The sequence below is a fragment of the Falco peregrinus genome, chromosome 19 (assembly GCF_023634155.1).
Source record: "Falco peregrinus isolate bFalPer1 chromosome 19, bFalPer1.pri, whole genome shotgun sequence".
Lineage (NCBI taxonomy): Eukaryota > Metazoa > Chordata > Aves > Falconiformes > Falconidae > Falco > Falco peregrinus.
The window spans coordinates 2,560,791-2,579,771 of NC_073740.1; the positions used below are offsets into that span (position 1 = coordinate 2,560,791).

The window sequence follows — 18,981 nt, forward strand, 5'->3', positions numbered from 1 at the left end:
CCACTCACACCCCCACGGCACCCAGGTTGCTCTCGATCGGAGAGTTTGGCATGGAAATTTCCTGACCTGTTAAGCAGAAGCAGTACAGCATCCCTGCCTCCCAGGGAGGCAAAGCCCCTCCAGCACATCGGGGGGCAGAGCAGCCCCTCGCAGCCCCCCACGGCCCCCAGCCCCCGGCCGAGGTGAAACGTGCCCCGTGGTGCTCAGGGCGAGCACAAAGCCACCGAGTTCCTGTTTGCAACCCAGGGCCTTGGTCCTGCTGGGGCTGGGTACCTGCGCTCTGGGTCATCGGCGCCGGGCTTGTTGTTGTGAGACCCGACTTATCAGCGCCCTCGTGCTTCCCCGCTCCGGCCGTGCCTTCCTTCCGAGCCGATTGTTGATCACAAAGTCTTGTCTGCACTCGAAAAGGAGATTTCCTGCAATTGTTTTGCAGGACTTGCAGCTTGTTGCAAAATTTTCTGCCTATCAGCCCCCTCCCCAGTGCCAGGGCAAGGCTCAAGCCCCCTCCCTTCCCCTGCAAAACCGCCAGGCAATCATGGCTCGATGATTAATTGCTGCCGGGCCAGAAGTGTTTCTGTGGCGATAGCCATCTACCATCAGGTCCTAAGACAGCTGGGAGCGATGGGCCGTGCTGACCTGGCAGAGATGCTCCACTTTCAGCCCTTTTCCCCCAAAAACAAACCCTGAGCTCGCCCCGGTATCGCGTGAGCATCAGGGACAGTTGGCAGCACGTTCGCCTTCACCCATCCTAACGCCTTGGGACTCCATGGCCGCGGGAAGACCTGGCCCAGCTGGGTCCATCCCTGAGGATGTATTTTCCCCTCCTGCCCACAGTCAGAATGGGACCTGCGTGGGATCCAGCCACGGAGACCACGGGGCCACGGCAGCCAGGTCCAGCGGGGGTGACGGTGGAGGGGAGCGGCCCAGGGAGCCTCAGGGAGCCCCGCTCCATCCCCAGGCACCTGCAGCTTCCACATGGACACCTGCCCGGGGCCTCCCCGCGCTCATCCCCAGCCCTGCAGCAAAATCAAACGGGAGCTGAGCCCCGGGGCTGGAAATCAAGTCAAATGTCACCCACACTGGGCTGTCTCAGGATGTCGGACCACGACGGTCATTTCCTGCCGGGAAGCAGCCAACAAGCCCACCCTGAGCTCCGCGCCGCCGCGGCTTGGCTCTGCCAGAGGCACGTGAGCTGCCGAGCTGAGAGGATCGCCACGCTCCCCGAGCAGCCCTTCTGCGCAGCCCTTCAGCTCTGCCGCCGGTGAGCCACCGCCTCTCCCCCCCTGCCCGCACCCGTCTGCCCCCTCTCCCACCCGCCTCTCTCAGGACCCGCAGCCTGGTGAGGGTGGGAGGCTGAGCAGCCATGGGGACAGGGGTCTCCAGCCCCGGGGGGCTCGCTCTCCTCTCCTCCTTGGTTTCAGGAGCGGGTGGGTGGGTGCCGTTTGCCACAGGGCTGATGCTCTTCTGGGGGATGCCTGGCTGTGGTGCTCCCCGGCTCGCTGGGCACCGAGTGCCACGGAACGCCCCAGCGACATGGCACGCTCCTCCGGCTCTCCCGGGGGAACGGCTGGTCTTATGAGCTCTTCTAGCAGCACGAGGCTGGATGGGCTCCACGGTGTCTTCACCGTGCGGATGCAGCTGTGCTGGCATCAGAGCTCTTACCCTTGGGGCAATAAAAGGATGTTAAGGTCAACTGCATTTCCCCTAAGTTTATAATTTTGTCACCTACCTGGAAGTCCCGACGGCTCCCAGAAACGCAGCTGTGAGACCGGCAGAGCAAGGGCTGGGTTTATGAAGCGACTGCACAGCAAGGGCTCGGGTGGGGGACGAGGGCTTCCCTGCTAGTGCTGGGTCCAGCAGCCGTGGTCACCGTCGCATTTAATGGTCCGGTGCCTGCCCATGCCCCGGCCACCTCGCAGCCATTTGCTGGGGGTCAGGGGTCCCACAGGCTCGGTGGCAGCAGGACCTGAGCTCCGGAGCACGAGCTTTGATGGGGGCAGCTCCCCCCTGAACGTTGCTGCACTCCTGGGTTGTCAGCTCCGTTCCTGCAGTGACCGACGTTGCTGCAGGCATCTCACTTGTCCTTCGTCCCTCCCCTCCGTTGGTCCCCAGCACTGCCTGGCCCTGGCCCTGGCTGGGGGACAGGGGACAGCCACCACCTGGGAGCACGTGTGGGTGCACGGGCGGCTGGTGTTTGTGGCTTGCATGTTGTCTGGGACGTCAGGTTATTACCTGATGGGGATACGGCACCTTTTGAGGGTTGATGTAAGAAGTCACCATAGAAGTAAAAACTGGATTAAAAAAATATGCATTGGGGTATTTTCAGAGCCTCCTGCGAGGGCTCAGTGCTTTCCCTTTCCTTGCAGCTACCAGGATGGCTGAGGTGACCACTGCCCTCATCGAGACGCACACTCTCCTGAACGAGTACAGGGACTACCACAACTGGACCGAGCTGTTCCACCTCCTGAACTACACCTACACCTTCTGCGAGTTCAGCCTGGATGAGAATGTCAAGAGGGTGGTCCTCTTCATTCTTTACCTGGTCATCTTTGTGGTGGGCTTGGTGGAGAACCTCCTTGTTATCTGGGTCAACTGGCAGACACGGGGCAACAAGAGCTTGGTCAACCTCTACATCATCAACATGGCCATTGCTGACCTCGGAGTGCTGCTCTCGCTGCCCATCTGGATGCTGGAGGTGATGCTGGATTACACCTGGCTCTGGGGCAGCTTCCTCTGCCGCTTCACGCACTACTTCTACTTTGCCAACATGTATGCCAGCATCTTCTTCCTCACCTGCCTGAGCGTGGATCGCTACGTGTCTCTGACCAGCTCCTCCCTCTTCTGGCGTAAGCACCAGCACCGCGCACGCCGCATCATCTGCGCCTGCAGCTGGGTCTTGGCAGCAGCGATCCCATTCCTGGAGGTTGCTCACATGCAGCTGGTCAATACCGGAGAGCCCATCTGCATCTTCATGGCCCCCTTCGAGACCTATGACGAGTGGGCGCTGGCAGTTAGCTTGGCCACCACCACCATTGGCTTCCTCATCCCCTTCCCCATCATCACTGTTTTCAACATCCTGACAGCCATGTTCATCAAGAGCGCCAAGCCAGAGAGCAAGAAGCACTGTCTGCTCATCTACGCCTATATCATCGTGTTCCTCATCAGCTGGCTGCCCTTCCACATCATGCTCACCCTGCTCACCCTCGACGGCAATCACATCATCCTCCACTGCACCTTTGCCCACTTCCTCTACTTCTTCTACGACATCATAGACTGCTTCACCCTGCTCCACTGCGTGATTAACCCAATCCTCTACAACTTCTTGAGCAAAAACTTCCGCAGCAAGCTCATCTCCGCCGTGGTCAAGTACATCCCCAAAGACCAAGGCAGCCAGAAGGGCGCAGGCAATTCCTCCTCCACCACACAGCACTCCATAGTCATCGCAAAGGACAACAACCCTCCCAACTAAGGGGGATCGGACTCTCCCACTCATCACTGGCGAGTGGTTGTGGGGCAGGGGCAGCTCCCTGCGCTCACTGAGGTCAGTGAGATTGTTTTTCCTGGTGATGAGCAGACACTTTGCTTTTAAACAAGACTTCTCGGCGGGCCACCTCCTGTGCTCTGAAGGCAGGGCTGGGTGCCAAACGTGAAACGAGACGGTGTGGGGAGCTACAGGCACCTTGCCTCTGATGTCCTGCCGTAGCGGATCTATTTAGCTAAAGAAAGAATAAGAGAAAGAGATATTTCCTGTTTTCCAAGAGAAACGCTTGCAGTAATAAAGCGCGTTGCTTGGAGGTCTGAACACAAACCTGGCCCCTGGGACCCAACCCCCCTACCACCCCTGAGCCGTGGGGCTGGGGGCGTGCAAATCTTTCCCTGGACAGGATTTTCTGCACCCCCCGACTGTCACACACAAGCCCCGTCGCTGCAGAGGTGCCCGGCAAATGCTGCCCCTCTGCTGCGATGCCACCCCGAGCAGGAGAGGGGAAATCCATCCCTTTGGAACACAAACCGCTCCTCCCCGTGCCTGGCAAACGGCTGGAAGCCTGATTTTAGTGAAATGAAGGCAACGTGAGCCCGAGAGGCATGACACACACCTGAGCTTTAGGGAGGGGAGGATCGATTCGAAATTAGCGACTCATTGAGAGCAATTTTGCAAACCCAGTGGTAAATGAGCATTGGTGAAAACTGGGTTTGACTGGGCACGGCTGCTTCCAAACGTGACCGGTGGCAACAGAGGTGGGGTTCCCAGCTTGTGTTTTGCGGCGGGAGACCCATCCCATCAATCCCAGCCTCCTTTAGAGCATCTCCTGGTGGGTTTCTAAGGACACTGGTTGTGTTTCTAAACGTCGGCAGCCTCCGGCAGCCCTTCACGCCCACTCTCTTTCAATCAAAGTCATGCTGAAGCGTGCCCCGTGGGAACACGTAGGTGTGCAGAAACCCTCGGAGCCGGAGCACGGGCTGGACTTGTGGCGGTGTAAGAAACTGGAGCATCCGGAGAAAGTTCATCGTTGTCTGGATTCTGCTAAGTCATGTGCTGCAGGTCAAGCCTTCAGCGGGGGAAGGTGAAAGAGCGACAGTCACTGGGAGCCCATAAATCTACCAGTGGCCTTGAGCTGCTCAAGAAACACATTTTTGAAAAAGCAAAGCATAAGCAAATCTCGGGACAGGATGCTTGCAGCACCGAGCAGTGGGAGGGGAGCAGGATGTCCTGGGCTGCGGGAGAAGCCGGGGCTGACACGGACCCTCGGTTATCGTGGGACTGGCTGGGGACAGCGCTGCTATTTACAGGGGTCCTGTGAGGGGTAAATCACTAAATGCCTCAGGGCTCCTTGTGCACAGAGATGCTCCTCCTCACTACCAGGGGATACCAGCCTTGGCAGAAGAAGCTGAACCTGTCCCTTACACAGAAATACTTTGTGCCGCAGCTGGGGAGGAGGCCAGTCCCCTCGGACCTGTCCAGGGCAGCAACTCATGGCTCTTCTCAGTTGCTACTTACAGATTCACAACTCGTAGAGCTGCTCGGACTGTAAGCCCTCCGGGGCGAAGGCTGTCCTTCGCCATCTGCACCGGCGTGGGAGCTCAGTGCCTTTGTCCCTGTCACCCTCCCGGGCACGCGTGCACAGTGAAGCCGCGCAGCCCCAACGCCGGCCGGTGAACGCAAAGGCGGCCTCGCACCGCACGACCCCCGATCCCCGATCTGCCCCAGGGCTTCCTCTTGCCCACACCCTGCCATTTGCTATGAAAAAATGGAAGATAATGCACTGCAACAAGACACTTGATGTGTGACATAACCAGGGCAACAACATATTAAATGTCAAGTTACTGAAACATGTAAAACTTGGTATTTGGCTTAATAAATTTTTTTTTTTCTAATGTATCTGCAACTTTGTTCATAGACCTCAGGGCCAGAGTGGCCTCAAATAAACCCTTACAGAGCCCCACGCAGCAACCTGGGTGTGAAACCCAGCAAGTCCTTTAGCTGGGGCTCTCAGCCCCCCTGTGAAGCCCTCGCCACCCAAGGGTGGCCTGGCCCAGCCATGGGCTCCTTTAGCAATTACTGGCCCCATACCGCCGGACCATCTACCCAGTGTGACTTTCCAGTGCCCGCTGCTGGTCGCCAGCTCAGCGACGGTGACCTGCCCCACCAGGTAAGCTCTGCCCAAGCTGCTCCAGCGGTGACCGAGACCAGTGGCCCCGGCTGATGGCCAACCCAGCAGGCAGGTCACCCCAACCCCAGAGGACACCTCACTGCTGGAGAACAGGTAAAGCGGCTTTTGAAAACGCCAGCAGCGTTTGCCCGCTGATCTGGCTTGCCAGCCAACAGTGAAACACGGCGCTGGCAGCATGGAAAGGGCTTATCAAGGAACATAGACCCCGAGAATTTCCTAAACGGTTTCTAACAAGGGCTCTGCTCCCAACCTGCTGTGGGAACAGCCTGCAGAAATGCCCGAGACCGTTCTCCCTGCGCTGCTCCGGGTGCCGGAGGAGGCGGCGAGGAAGAGGCCCCGGCTGCCTGGACTCGTGCCACAAATCCTGCAGAGCGCAGCACAGGAGCAGGATACCAGGAATGGCTCACGTGCTTTTCCAGGCGCTCCTGAGGAGACAGAAATGCCAATCTGCACATTTAAAGAAACAAGTTCTTTTATAAAGAAGCAAGGTACAAGAGGTCAACATTTTCCATTTTATTATTCTAAATAAAAACCACACTTTGTGCTGAACAATGGAGTATAAAAGAACCCGATGTACAACGATTTTAGACATCTACTATTTGGGGGGAAAGTTTACAAAATATACAAAACTTTACAGCAAATAGATAGTAAACACTTAAATATCAGGAGGTCAGTACCTACTATTAACTTAACAGAAAGGTTAGACAGCAATTCAACTCATTTTTCTTTCTTCTGCTTAATTATTCTGATAAGAGACCTGGATCCTTTGAGAAAGGGGAGAATCAAACTGAACTTCGTGTTTTAGAAACTGGAATAAGACCACTCTCGAAGCACTGCCTTTTAGAGGGGGATTTTATGTCAGGGTTTCCCGTGAGGACCAACGACCCGGTCGCTCTCTGCAAACGCCACCGGCGCAGCTCCCAGCAAAGCATTTTCCCTCTGTGTTCCCCCCTGCACCCCGAGGGTCTCAAAGCACTTTGCAAACACGAGTTAAACCTCACGGCTGCCCCAGGCGAGGTAGGTAAGTGTAGTCCCCACAGGTCGGTCTGAGCTACGGCTCCTCGGGGCAACGCAGCCTGTGGGGGACCCGGGACGAGCCCGTCGCTCCGGCCGATCCCACCTTCCCCAGCCACACAGCTTTCTGGTGGAACACCGGAGCTCCCAGCCAGGCTGGCCAGACTCGGGGACAGCCATGCCACAAGGGCACAGGGACAACAGAGCCCTGGCACTGGCTGGGGGCTTGGAGAGGCCCAGGACCCTCCCAGGGGAGGGAGCTCAGGTCTCTGACCCCTCTTGGGAAAACCCCGAGGAGGAGGAGCAGGGAGTGCTGCAGGTCCAGAGCTGTCCCTGCACCCCCTCCACAGACAAGACTCGCTGCAGATCTCAGGATGTTTCAAGTGGGAATGATTCGCTATAACACAGGAAAGAATCCAAGACACAGAAACACCAGGACCCGAGTGCTCTCCCCATCCCACAACTAAAAACAACAGGCAGAAGGCGCAGTAGGCTTTTGCTTTCCCAGACCTGTGTCCAGAAGGGTGGGTTTGCTTTGCCCGTTAGTGTTTCAGTGTAAAAGCTTCTCTTTTTGGTTTATGTGCACAAAAGGCTTTTGCTTCACAGCTTAGCTAGGTACGGGGCTGCAGGCGCTGCGGTGGGCCAGCGCTCCAAGCCATCCAAAAGCTCATCGCAGCTTCTGGGACATTTTAGGAGGGTCTCGAGGCTTTAAGGACTTGGCTCTCCCAAGCCTCGCCTGCCCCCCTCGCATCCTTCATAGCAATCTCCGGAGCAGAGCCGGCCGCATCCGTCCCTGTCTACCAGCCCGTCTTGCCACCACCAGGACAATGGAAGAAACCTCATAACTCCAAGAGCTCCTGGAGGAGCCTCCAGTGAACCGTCGTCAAATCCCATGCTTTCCCTAGGGCACCATGCATTCTCAAAATGATTTTTTTGTTTGGTTGTTAAACTCAACACTAAGCTAAGCATGGCTCCGCAGAGCAGCTAGAGAACACCGACCGCAGCCTGGCAGCTGACCGGTACCGCAAGACCAGAGTTGGGAAACGAGAGCTCCAGCAGCAGACACGGCACAGCCTGGCCAGCCCCAGCGTTGGCCATCACTTTGGTGCCTCCCTTCCTCCAAAAACAGGCTCCAGGCACCAAAATCAGGACAAGTCCAGTTTAACACCCCCCCAGGGCGATCTCAGCTGGCCCCAAACTTCTCTGGTATTGCAGGGACTGGGGAAAGGACACAAGCTCCCTGTGGCCCCTCGTTTCTCCTCAGCAAGGTCCATTCCTCCCACCCCACCTCCGTGCAGCGGGGTCGGACTCGGGTACTGCAGGTCCAGGGGGTGACTGAGGGTGACACAAGCTCAGGATGAAGGAGCTGCCTGGGAAGGGTCATTAGGTCGAGCCAGGGCTCAGCACTGACGGCGGGGACATGGCTCAACACCAGCTCTCGTCTCTTGCCCCGTCACAGCGGGGCCGGACCTGGAGCTGCCATGGTGGAAACGCAGCTTTAGAGGCAAACGGCAGGGATGGCCGGGCGGCTGGGGCTGAGGGGCAGGGGCTTGCAGCAGCTGCACACCTCTGCACCCTCCGGCTCCTCTCTCCCCAGGATTGCCAGCTCCTCCTGCTCCCGACAGCGATGCGCCCAGCTGACACGGAGATGCGCTCTGCAAAGTCCAGGAGACGTCACAGCACCACTGCCCCCAGCACACACATTCCTGCTTCCCCAGTGCCGCCGCCCCCAGCCCCTCCGCAGACACGGTGGTGCTGAGCCACCCCCCACTCCTTATATTGCTACAGAGCTTGTCTCGCAGGACCACAAGGAGGACGGGGCTAAAGGGAAATTATCATTCGATGGGGAAGGCTGGTAACAGGAGTAAAGCGACCCGGCCAGGTCCAGGAACTGGTACAGGATGAGAAACAACGGAGGCTGCCATTTCCCTAGGATGCTAAGCACCATTATGCACTAGATGCTTTGCATCCCCCACACGCTTCGCAGGTACGAGCCAGCAAACTTCACCGCGCTCCTGGGAGGTAGGTAGGTACCACAAGTGTAACCACCCTCATTTTACAGATGAGGAAACTGAGGCAAAGAGGTGAAGTGACTTGCCCAAGGCCACAGCGGAGCGGGGGGAGCGACCCCCAGGAATTCCCAGCTCACCAACCATGCGCCCAGCCCATGCCGCTCCTCTGCCGTGGGTTGTCCCTTCGAGAGGAGGGGAAAGCGGGATGAGTTTACAGGGTTTGCAAATCACTAGTTTCTTTTTGTAACAGCATATCTTTACAGAAGCGCGGGAGCCAATTTACTATGACTGTGGCTTGACAGCCCTGAGCGCTTCCTGTTTGTGAGGTAGAATGAGTTACCTAAGGGCAGCCACAACTCAAGCTGCGGCATCGGAAATATTTGTTCCTCTCCACCTCTGCCCCACAGCAGGATAACATGGGAAAAAGCCAATCCCCACCCTTCCTGGTGTAAGCACTGCCAGCACAGGGCTGACCTCGCCAGCGCAGCTGGGAGAGCCCACCGCGCCGAGGAGCCCCCAGCCCGCACCCGACGCATGTCTGGGAGAGGCTGAGCTGAGGTTCACGGCAGCTGCTGCTGCCGCCGGCCCCCAGAGCTGCTCTGCTGCAGCCCCAGCCAGCACCTGCTGAACTTAACAGCACGATTTGACACAAGATGTACGAACTCACATCGCACAGCATCCTGCAACGCACGTTTGCCACGAGACATGTCCGGGATGCAGCGATCCACGACGGGCAGCCACGGGAGGGGGCCACCCCCAGAGCAGAGAGGAGTCCTCAAAGGTACCTTCCTGGGGGTTAAGGCAACAGCTTCGTCATGTCTTGTCTGCTGGCATCCATGCAGCCGCAGCGATGCTGCGCTCTGGCATCCAGCGCTTCCAGCGCCTGGCAGCCCTGGGACACACCGCGCCGGCAGAGCACGATGTGCACGGCTGCTGTCGGCAGAGGAGAGCATTGGCACACTCTCAATGGCCAGATGCAGGCTGGCAGAAATTAGGCGTGACCATGCCACCACAAAGTATCTCCCAAGGACCAGTCGACCCCACCACACGAACCTGCTTCCCCTGCTCTCTCCAGTTCAGCAACTCCTCTGAGAGATCCCTCTGCTCATGCACCTGCCTCTTCCCTTCCACGCGGCCGCCCGGCTGCTCGGGCTCCTCAGAGAGGTGGTGTCACTCCTTCATCTCCTCCTTCAGAGATGGGGTCCGGGGGAACGAGTGAGCGGTGTGTCACAGGCACGGCAGAGGAACTGCCGGCCACGCTCCCGGCTCGGGCACGGCTCCTGCAGACCAGCGCTGCTGCCTGGGAACTGGGAACTGCCCTCGCCAGCGACAATCACCCTCCTACTTGTTTACCACCAGGTATCCCTCCTCACCTGCACACGCACACTCAGGTGCTTGCTCATCTCCCCTGCAACGAAGCAACGACGTCAAGCTGATTCTGTGACATGGACTTTGCTTATCTCCTCGCAATAGCAGCAGAACCCCAGTGATGCCCAGAATGAGTCTTTTTTTCCTTTTTTCTTTTTTTTTTTTTTTAATTCCTTTTTCCTTTTCTTCAAGTCCAGCACTATCCTGCTCTGGCTCTGTCCCTCTCTACTGAGGTCAGATATGAAAAATCTTAGCAGCATCAGTTTGTGGACAAGGTCAAACTGAGGGTTAGCCTAGTCAAGTGGGCTAAAAGGTTAAAAAAAATAATAATATAATCTAGATTCCAAACCTAGTGAGAAATGCTAAGAACACAGAACTCGATGGCCTCTAACAGGACCAGAGGTAAGTAAACACGACAGACTTCTTGGAAACAGTGATGTAGCTTACGTGCTGTTAATTTGTACAATGCCACCAATCTAAAATGCCCTAGCAAGGCCAAAAAAAAAAATATTTAAAAAAATAAAAAGGAGGGTTCCATTCATGATGCCTGACCATTAAATAACATAAATGACTTTTTTCTTTTTTTTTTTTCCACAGCTTCTGTTATTAGCATTTGCTCCTTTGCTGGCTCTGCCCTGCCTCGCCCCATCAGCTGTCCGTGTTTTTCTCCGCATCTTTGGAATGGATGATATACATGAAAGTCTGTTCGATGGTGAAGTCTGGGGGCAGGCTGCCTTTATGCACACCTATGTGCTTGCTCATAAGGTTGAGCGTGGAGCTGTAATGCCCGCACACAGTACAGCGGTACATGAGGGCTCCCGAGTGCGTCCGCAGGTGGCACTTGATGGTGGAGCGGCCGCGGAAGAACTTGTGGCACACCTTGCACTGGTAGGGCTTTTCTCCGGTGTGGATCCTCCGGTGATAGTTGAACTCACTGGTGTGGGCAAACCTCTTTCCGCAGACCTTGCAGCTGTACTTGCTGTTGCCTGGCTGGTTTTGCAGCGCCAGGTCTTCACTCAGGAACTCCTCCGGCAGCTTCCTCTTCTGCAGGCCCTGCTGCTGGAGACGGTCTCCAAAGCTGGGTCGGATGTCCAGGCTGCCCCCGCACTTGTGCTGGCTGACGTTGGTAACGATATGCCGCTTCCAGCTTGAAGCTCTGGCCGCAGAAGTGGCATCGGAAAAGAGCCTCCTCCATGTTCTGGTGAACGGCCAAGTGCTTCTCCAGGAGGTGCCGATCCACAAAGCTGTTGGCACAAACAGAGCAGGAGAAGACCGAGATGCCCAGGTGAGACAGGGTGTGCCACATCAGGCTGCAGAGGCTGAGGTGCCTCTGGTCACACACGACACACGTCTGGCTTTTCAAGTTCACGTGGTCCAGGATATGGTTGCGGACGTTGTGGAAATCTTTGGCCAAAGGCTTCCCGCAGGCGGCGCACGCCAGCTCTGAGCCAGGCCCCCCCCCAAACATGGGGATCTTCCCCGGCAGCGGGTCACTGGGATGGACGATAACGTTGTTGTCGAAGACCCCTTCTCGTCGGTGGAGGGTCAGCTGCCACTGGGTGAAGAACTTGGTCTCGCACATGTCACAGGAGAAGAGAAAGATGCCGATGTGGGACAAAACATGGGTCACCCTGGAGTTCCGGTCCTGGAAGTGGGTTTCACAGACCTTGCAGTTCCCGGTGAGCAGATCGACATGGTCCCGCGCGTGCTGGCGGATCAGCTGGATGTTGGGCTCCAGGACCTTCTTGCACACCTGGCAGGGCATGGCCTTGCTGTCCCGGCTGTCGTTCTCAAAGGCCAGCTCTTCTTCGCTGTCGTCGCTCAGCTCAATAACTTCTTCTGAGGGGCCCAGCTCTTCACTGGCATCTTCGAAATGCAGCTCGTCCTCGCCCAAATCCTCCAGCTGAAGCTCATCCATCTGCCCGAAACCTTGCTCTTTGGAGTGGTCACTGTTGCTGGGACAGGAGTTGCTCCCCATGGAGACGTCCAGGGAAGGATCAGCGGTAAAGAAGCTGCCCTTGCCGTAGTCACCGTTGCTCTGGACCTTATACTGCTGGCAGGAGCTCGCAGTGGTTTGAACAATGATGTTCACACTGCCCAAGCTGGGCTGGGTCGCCATCCCCGCGGTGGGAGCGAACTGCCCTTGGTCTGATTCCTGCTCTGTCTTGGGAGGCTGCTGGGGATGCATCAGGGGAAGCATCTGACTGGCTTCGCTCACGGTATTCTTGTCGTCCTCTTTGTAGCTGCCTGACACCTCCCCATGCAAGACGTAACTCCGTTCGGGGCCAAAATGTTCCCCGCCGCTCCGGATTTCCCCCAATGAATGGCTCTGCTCCGAGGAGGTGCTGCTCAGAGGACCTGACCGGCCTTCGCTCATGGACAGGGAGGGTTGCTTCGTGATGGCTGAGCTCTCCAGGTCGGGGAAGGTCGAGTGGCAGGCCTTCAGCAGATCTTCCATGCCCAGCCGCTCTGCCACCTCATAAATGACGCCTACATTGATCAGGTCTGTGAAGAGCTCTGAGGTGTACACAAAGCTGAGGATCTTCTCGAAGTTGGCTGGCGTGATGAAATCCACTACGTAGGTCCTAGCAGCATCCAGCCCCGTGTTCAGAAAGAGGTTCTGGAAGTAGCCTGCGGCACAGGCCAGAACAGCCTTATGTGCAGCAAAGGAGCGGGTGCCCACCAAAATGGTGACGTCGCACATGGTCTCGGAGAGCCTGCACTTGTTGAGTTCCTTCAGCAGGTTGTTGGGGTGATTGGTGCTGTGCAACTTGATCCTCATGCCCATCTTAGCAGCTGCTTAAGAGTCCCTCTCCTGGTCAGCTTCTTCTTCACGCATTCATCAGCTGCTTGAGCAGGAGGTGCTTGGCATCCAGAAACTGGCAGGGCAAGCGGCTCTAGAGAGAGGAAAATGCAAAAAACGTTAATACCTTAACAGCCAAAGGACACCGTTCTAGTCATACTCAAGTTTTCCACCTTCCTGACGAGCAACAGAGAAGCAGCAGCACAGCTGCTTAGACAGAGCTTGACTAAAACCTCCCCGGGAACTTCAACGGCTGACTCTTCAGGAAGCGAAGGGAAGGACGTACAAAGCAGAAGGTGCGAGGTGACAAAATAAAAAGCCATTTACTCTGCCAGTGGCAGCCTTAAGATCCTGCTTCTATTTGGGCATGGGCAGAGGTCCCCCTGCCTTGCAGCCCCACTCAGCTCTGCAACAGCCCCAACTGGTGCCTGCGACATGGAGATCCTCCCCTCCCCCAGGGATAACGCTTCTCCTGGAGGGCTGGAATCCTGGATTCTCCCCCAGGTTCTCTGGGTCCCCTGGGATTTCTCTTCTGCGACACCGGCACTTGCAGCACCTTTCGGTACTCTTTGCTGGGCGGTTTGTGCCATGTTCCCTGGCACTTCCCACCCGAGCTCATCCTCCCAGCTTGTCCCACTGCTTTTGTCCCCCTGTCCCACTCATGGGTGCTCGGCCAGCTCTTGGGCCACCCGGGGCAGACATACCCAGGGGGCTCTGTCCCCAACCCCCTGCCTGCTGCTCCCCGTGACAGAGGACATGGACCCCAGAAGCTGTCAGATCGCGGGAGTTTGTGGGAGAGGGAAGGAGACGGGGCTGCCTCGGGACCCAGCGCCAGGGAAAGGTTAAAGGGGGCTGGGGGGGCTCGTCCTGCCCCCGGGATGCCCCAGGACTTAGGCAGGGATGGAGGCAGGGTCGGAGGCAGGGATGGAGGCAGGGACGGAGGCAGGGATGGAGGCAGGGACCGAGGCAGGGTCGGAGGCAGGGATGGAGGCAGGGACGGAGGCAGGGATGGAGGCAGGGATGGAGGCAGGGACGGAGGCAGGGATGGGGGCAGGGATGGAAGCAGGGACGGCCCCTGGAATACCACGCACAGCTAGGGAGGATGAGGATGGCTGGGGAAGGCTCTGGAGGGGGAAGTGCTCACCAGCCCAGAAAAACCCTGGATGTGGGCAGCTCCTGCAGCCTGGGGGTCCCGGCCTGGGGACGGAGAAGGGAAGGGGGGGCCCGGGGGGCTGCGGGAAGCCGGGGGAAGCCCCGGGCGGGGAGAGGCTCCCCTCCCCGGGGGACAGGGAATCCCGAACCTGCCGCAGGGGAAAAGGGAGCAGTTGGGGAGGGGGGGGGGGGGGGCAGCGACCCACCGGGGGCTGCAGGAGCACGGGGCTGGGGGGCCCACGGGAGCGGGCAACGAGAGGCCGACGGGGGCGGGGGGATGGGACCCCCGGGGGGGTGGGCAGGAAAGGCCCCGCGTGGGGAGCCCCGGGGGGGGAGGGGGAAGGGCGGCGGGAGGCCCCGTCGGGGGGGAGGGGGAGGCCCCCGGGGGGGGGGGGGGGCGGCGCGGGGCCGCCGGGGCTCCGAGCGGGGCTCCGGGGGGGGCAGCCGGGGGCCGGCGGGGCTGCGGGCCGGCAGCGCTCCTTACCCGCCCGGCGCCCCGCACCATCCCGGCTCGGCTCACACAAAGGCGCCGACCCGCCCTCCGTCCGCCCCGGCCGCCGCCGGAGCCGCCTTCCGCCCGCCGAGCGCGCCGCGGGGCCACAGCGCCCCCCGCGGCCCGGAGGGGAGCTGCGCGGGACGGGGCACGGGGACGGGCGGCGACGCGGGGAACGGGACACGGGCAGGGACACGGGGCACGGGGCACGGGCAGGGGCACGGGGAACGGGACACGGGACACGAGACACGGGACACGAGACACGGGGCACGGGGACGGGCGGGGACACGGGGGACGGGGAACGGGACACGGACAGGGACACGGGGAACGGGGAACGGTCGGGGGGACGGGGAACGGGACACGGCGCCGTGTGGCTGGGGCAGGGGCGGGTGGCTGTAGCCCGCGAGCACGCGGTCCCCCTGCCCCCGCGGACCCCCCCACCCCCCCCACCCCCGTGGGCTGTCCCGGGTGGGTCCGAGCGTGGCGCAGCCAAGACACAGAGACGGGTGGGGCGCGTGTCCCGCACAGGCGCGGGTGGGTGTATACAGGGGGGATACACACGGTGCGCACGGGCGGGTGTGCAAGGGCGGGTGTGCACGGGTGCGTGTGCACGGGTGGGTGTGCAAGGGCGGGCGTGCACGGGCTGGTGTGCAAGGGTGAGTGTGCACCGGCGGGCACGGCCGCGGGTGCAAGGACACGCGCGCGTGGGTCGGACCAGCTCCAAGCGCGGCTCCGGCCCCGGTGGGTCCCACGACGGGTCGGTGGGTGCAGGCGCGCCCGGGCCGCCCCCCGCCCCCCCCCCAGCCGGTGCCTCGCCTCGGCGGCCCAGAGCACGGCCCACGCCGGTGCCCCGTGGGTGGGGGCCGCGAGGCGCGTCCCGTCCAGCCCCGCGGCTCAGGCCGCCCGCAGCGGGGTCCCGCCGGCCGCGGGGGGGCCCGAGGAGCACCGGGGGGACGGGCCGCCGCTCCCCCGCCCCGCCGGCCGCCCGGGCTCTGCCGCCCGCTTCCCCATGAGCCCCACGAAGAAGTCGTGCATGTCCCCTGCGGAGAGACCCGCTGTCAGCGCCGCGGGGACCGGCACCGGCACCAGGACCTAGCACCGGACTCAGCACCGGCACCGGCACCGGCACCGGGACCCAGCACAGGCACCGGCACCGGGACCGGCACCGGGACCCAGCACGGGCACAGGCAACAGGCACCGGTACCGGTACCGGCACCAGCACCCGGCACCGGCACTTACGCTTCTGCGGAGCCGTGGGGGGACCTGGAAGAGACCGAGGCCGGTGAGCGACGCCGGCGGGGCGGGGGCCGGGCCGGACGGCACCGGCTGGACCACCCCCACCTCCGGCCCCCCCCAGCCCCCCCGCAGCCCCCCCCGGCGCTCACCGGCGTCCTCCTCCCGCAGCAGCTGCAGCAGGGCGGCGTAGGCGGCCCCGGGGCTGCCGCGGGCTCCCCAGGGCACCGGCTCCGGGACGGGCATCCCCTGCGGGAAGCGAAGCGGGTGAGCAGGGGGCCGGGGGGGGCCGGGGTCCGCCCGTCGCTCCCTCCCACCGACGGTCTTACCTGCGCGGACCCCGGCGCGGGGGCGGGGGGGCGGCGGGCGAGGGCGAGCGACAACGCCAGGACCAGCAGCGCTGCCAGCACCGGGCGGCTCCTCATCCTCGTGGGGAAGGGGGGGCGGGGGGCGGCGGTCAGCCGTGGGACGAGCCCGGGACCGGGCCAAGCGCTGGGGAGGGAAAGCAGCGACACGGGAGACGGGGGGGCTGAGGGTGGTGGGACCCCCACCCGTTATCTGCGGCCGGAGGGACCGCATCGCTTCCCCGGGGTGGTGGGGAGGGGGGTGGTGGTAAATCCGCTTCCCCCCCTCCCCGCGAGCTGTGGCTGGTAGCACCCTGCCAGCACCTTGGGGGGACACGTTACCAGGGCGCATGGCAGAGTCGCGGGGGGACACGGCTCTGCTGCGGCCCCGGGGGTCCCGTGCCACCAGCCATGCCCGTGGTGCCACCAGCCATGCCCGCGGTGCTGGACGCGCACACGCTGCAGGCACACAGGGATCGCAAACATGGGCTCAGGCTCAGCCCAACACACGCGTGTCCCCTGGCACACGCACGCACTGCCACGCACATGCTGACAGCCACATCCCAGACCCAGACCTGCTTCCTGAGCCCCCCCGAAGCCCTCCCCAAATTCAAGCAGCATCTTCACCCCATCTCTCCCCCCGGCCCGTGCCCTCCCCAGCACCTCCACCAACTCCCCCCTCTCCCTTCTGCTTTCTCCCAGCTGAGCTGGGTGAGGATGGGGTGCAGCAGCCCCCCAGGAACCCCGGGAAGCCCCCAGGGCCGCGTGCCGCAGAGGCACAGACCTGCTGAGCCCTCAGGTGTCGGCTGGCGTGGGGCTGGGGGCAGTGTGACCCTCGCTGCCGGCAGCTGTGGAGCAGGAGATGTGGCGAGGCGAGGTGGGCAGCGGCGAGGCAAGGTGGGCAGCGGCAGCAGGCTGTGCCAACGGCTCTCCCGGCACGGGTTCAGCCAGGAGGCAAAGTACCGGGGTGCTGGCTGCCGTGCGGTGTTAAATAAGGGGCTCTGCCCATGGCACGGCGTGGGTGGGTGAGAGGAGAGCCGCCAATGGGGGCTGGGGGGGAGTGGTACCCTCACCCTGCAGCTTCACGCCCACGCAGGCACCATGTCACCGACAGGCACCGCTTACACACGCAGAGTCATACCACGACACAAGCGTGCCCAAGCAGGCACACCAGCGTCCCACCGCACCCCGTGGTAGGGGGCCAGCACACAGGTGCGGTGCCCATGCAGCCCCCAGCCCCTCCTCGCGCTGCAGGCGTGGGGGGACATGCACACCCCAGCACGACGCAGTCATTGGCACACGCGTGGTGGGAGCGGTTGTGTCTGTCGCTCCACAGTGGGGTTTTGGGAGGTCTCACGCCGCAGCGGGGGTCAGTCGAGCTCCCACCACATGGACACGATACACATGCGTGCAGATGATCACATCTGCACGCGCATACAACTTGCCTGCGCACACACGTGTGCTCACACACATGCATACTCTGTGCCACGCACCCTGCCCATCTCCCCAGGTCCCGTTCCAGGGGTCCCAGCCTGCCTGGTCCTGTGCTGCCCACAGGGAGCACTCCTGGCTCTGACAGGCTGTGGCAGCCCCACATCTGGCCCCACAGGGGGCTGCCTGTCCCCAGCCCCTCCTGTCACCCAGACAGGGCCAGCACCAGCCCCCCAGCACCAGCCCAACTCGGCCTCCAGGGAGCTGGGGTTGTCCTGCATCCTGACCCCCATCCCCAGCCATCCCCACGGCCCCCGCGCCCAGCCAGGGGGCTGGGGTGTGCAGAGGGGAAAGATGGGGAGGAAAAGTCGGGGCGGCAGCGGAGGGATTCATGGGGGGAACACAAGTGAGAGCCGCCGAATTCAGCCTGAGCAACAGGTGGCTGCACCGGGGGCTGCGGCGGACCCCCGGGAAGGCGGCCTGGCAGCGGTGGCTCACGTGGCAGCACAGCCCGGGGCAGGGCAGCATCTGCAGTGCTGGGGACGTTAATTAAATCGGAGCCTGGCCAGAGACGGCCTAATTAATTAATAACACCTACCTTTTGTGGTGCCAAGTGCGATGCAGCTGCGAAGAGCCGCGGTGCCCTGGGCTGCGGCGGGCTTGTTTATGGCTTTCGCCCCTCGCCGCAGACAGGCGGGAAGGTCCCTGGGCTGGGATGTGACACAGCCGACGGCGGGAAGCGGGGGGAGCCCTCGCAGCTGGGGTACATCCCTGCCGTCAAGTACCCCCGCACGCACACACGTGCCCGCCCCACGTGCAGTCGCTGCCCAAGTGCCCTGGCACGCGTGCCCACACATGCCCCCCGTGCACGACAAGCCATGTCGATGCTGCAGGGCCCACCTGGGAGCTGGTGCTGATGCTGACGTGACGGGGAGATGTCAGCTCCTGAAGGTAACACGGGTGACATGTGGGGACAGGATAAAAGAAAAACCTCTCCGAGAGCTTGATGAGCGATGAGGAGAGAAAAGGCAGCAAGCGGGGCGGGGAGGGGGGGCTGCCACAGGAGCTGCGTGGAGACCCTGGCTCCTGGGGGCTGCAGGACTGGTGGGACCTGGTGGTGGAGGTCCTGCAGGAGCTGGGCTGCAGCGGGTGGCACTGGGGCTGAGCGGCGGCTCATCTCTGTCGTCATCCCCCCCATCCCTGGTCCCCAAATGCAGCCGCAGCGCCAGCCCAGGAACCACGGTGCCAGCGCGGCGAGGGGGTGCGCAGCAGGGAGCACCCTGCCCGGCGGGTCCTGCAGCAGGGTGGGGGACCCTGGGCAGGGGGAGACGGGGACGGCCAGTGCAGGCGGGCGGGCGCTGCCGACCTCACGTGCCAGCCACCTGCGGCCGCCCAGAAATTGCCTCTGCAGCAGAGCGAGCTGCTTTCCCACTTAATGGGAAAAGTGGCCGCAATTTGG

The 18,981-nt window shown here is 61.5% G+C and overlaps 3 protein-coding genes across 3 annotated transcripts; 1 reads left to right on the plus strand and 2 right to left on the minus strand.

The window, feature by feature from the left end:
* The first annotated feature begins 1,105 nt into the window (after positions 1-1,105).
* Positions 1,106-5,372, plus strand: GPR182 (G protein-coupled receptor 182). The gene is made up of 2 exons (XM_027785833.2): positions 1,106-1,261; positions 2,367-5,372. The coding sequence occupies exon 2, from the start codon at positions 2,375-2,377 to the stop codon at positions 3,467-3,469; it is 1,095 nt and encodes a 364-aa protein (XP_027641634.2). The 5' UTR covers positions 1,106-1,261; positions 2,367-2,374; the 3' UTR covers positions 3,470-5,372.
* Positions 5,373-6,170: 798 nt separating this feature from the next.
* On the minus strand, positions 6,171-14,619 carry ZBTB39 (zinc finger and BTB domain containing 39). The gene is given in 3 exon segments (XM_055792188.1): positions 6,171-11,191; positions 11,193-12,963; positions 14,506-14,619. Coding segments are annotated over 2 exon segments (2,139 nt in total). The 5' UTR covers positions 12,855-12,963; positions 14,506-14,619; the 3' UTR covers positions 6,171-10,714.
* A 438-nt stretch (positions 14,620-15,057) lies between these two features.
* On the minus strand, positions 15,058-18,549 carry TAC3 (tachykinin precursor 3). The gene is made up of 4 exons (XM_055792198.1): positions 16,077-18,549; positions 15,900-15,996; positions 15,754-15,777; positions 15,058-15,554 (listed from the first exon to the last, which is right to left on the minus strand). The coding sequence occupies exons 1-4, from the start codon at positions 16,170-16,172 to the stop codon at positions 15,409-15,411; spliced, it is 363 nt and encodes a 120-aa protein (XP_055648173.1). The 5' UTR covers positions 16,173-18,549; the 3' UTR covers positions 15,058-15,408.
* Positions 18,550-18,981: the final 432 nt, after the last annotated feature.

What these genes read in the sequence shown, in the direction of transcription:
- GPR182 (XM_027785833.2), top strand. Translation starts at nt 2,375, where the DNA reads ATGGCTGAGGTGACCACTGCCCTCATCGAGACGCACACTCTCCTGAAC.
- TAC3 (XM_055792198.1), bottom strand. Translation starts at nt 16,172, where the DNA reads ATGAGGAGCCGCCCGGTGCTGGCAGCGCTGCTGGTCCTGGCGTTGTCG. An exon ending in CCGCGCCGGGGTCCGCGCAG is followed by an intron (nt 15,997 to 16,076) that starts GTAAGACCGTCG and finishes CGCTTCCCGCAG; the next exon opens with GGGATGCCCGTCCCGGAGCC. An exon ending in GCTGCGGGAGGAGGACGCCG is followed by an intron (nt 15,778 to 15,899) that starts GTGAGCGCCGGG and finishes GGTCTCTTCCAG; the next exon opens with GTCCCCCCACGGCTCCGCAG.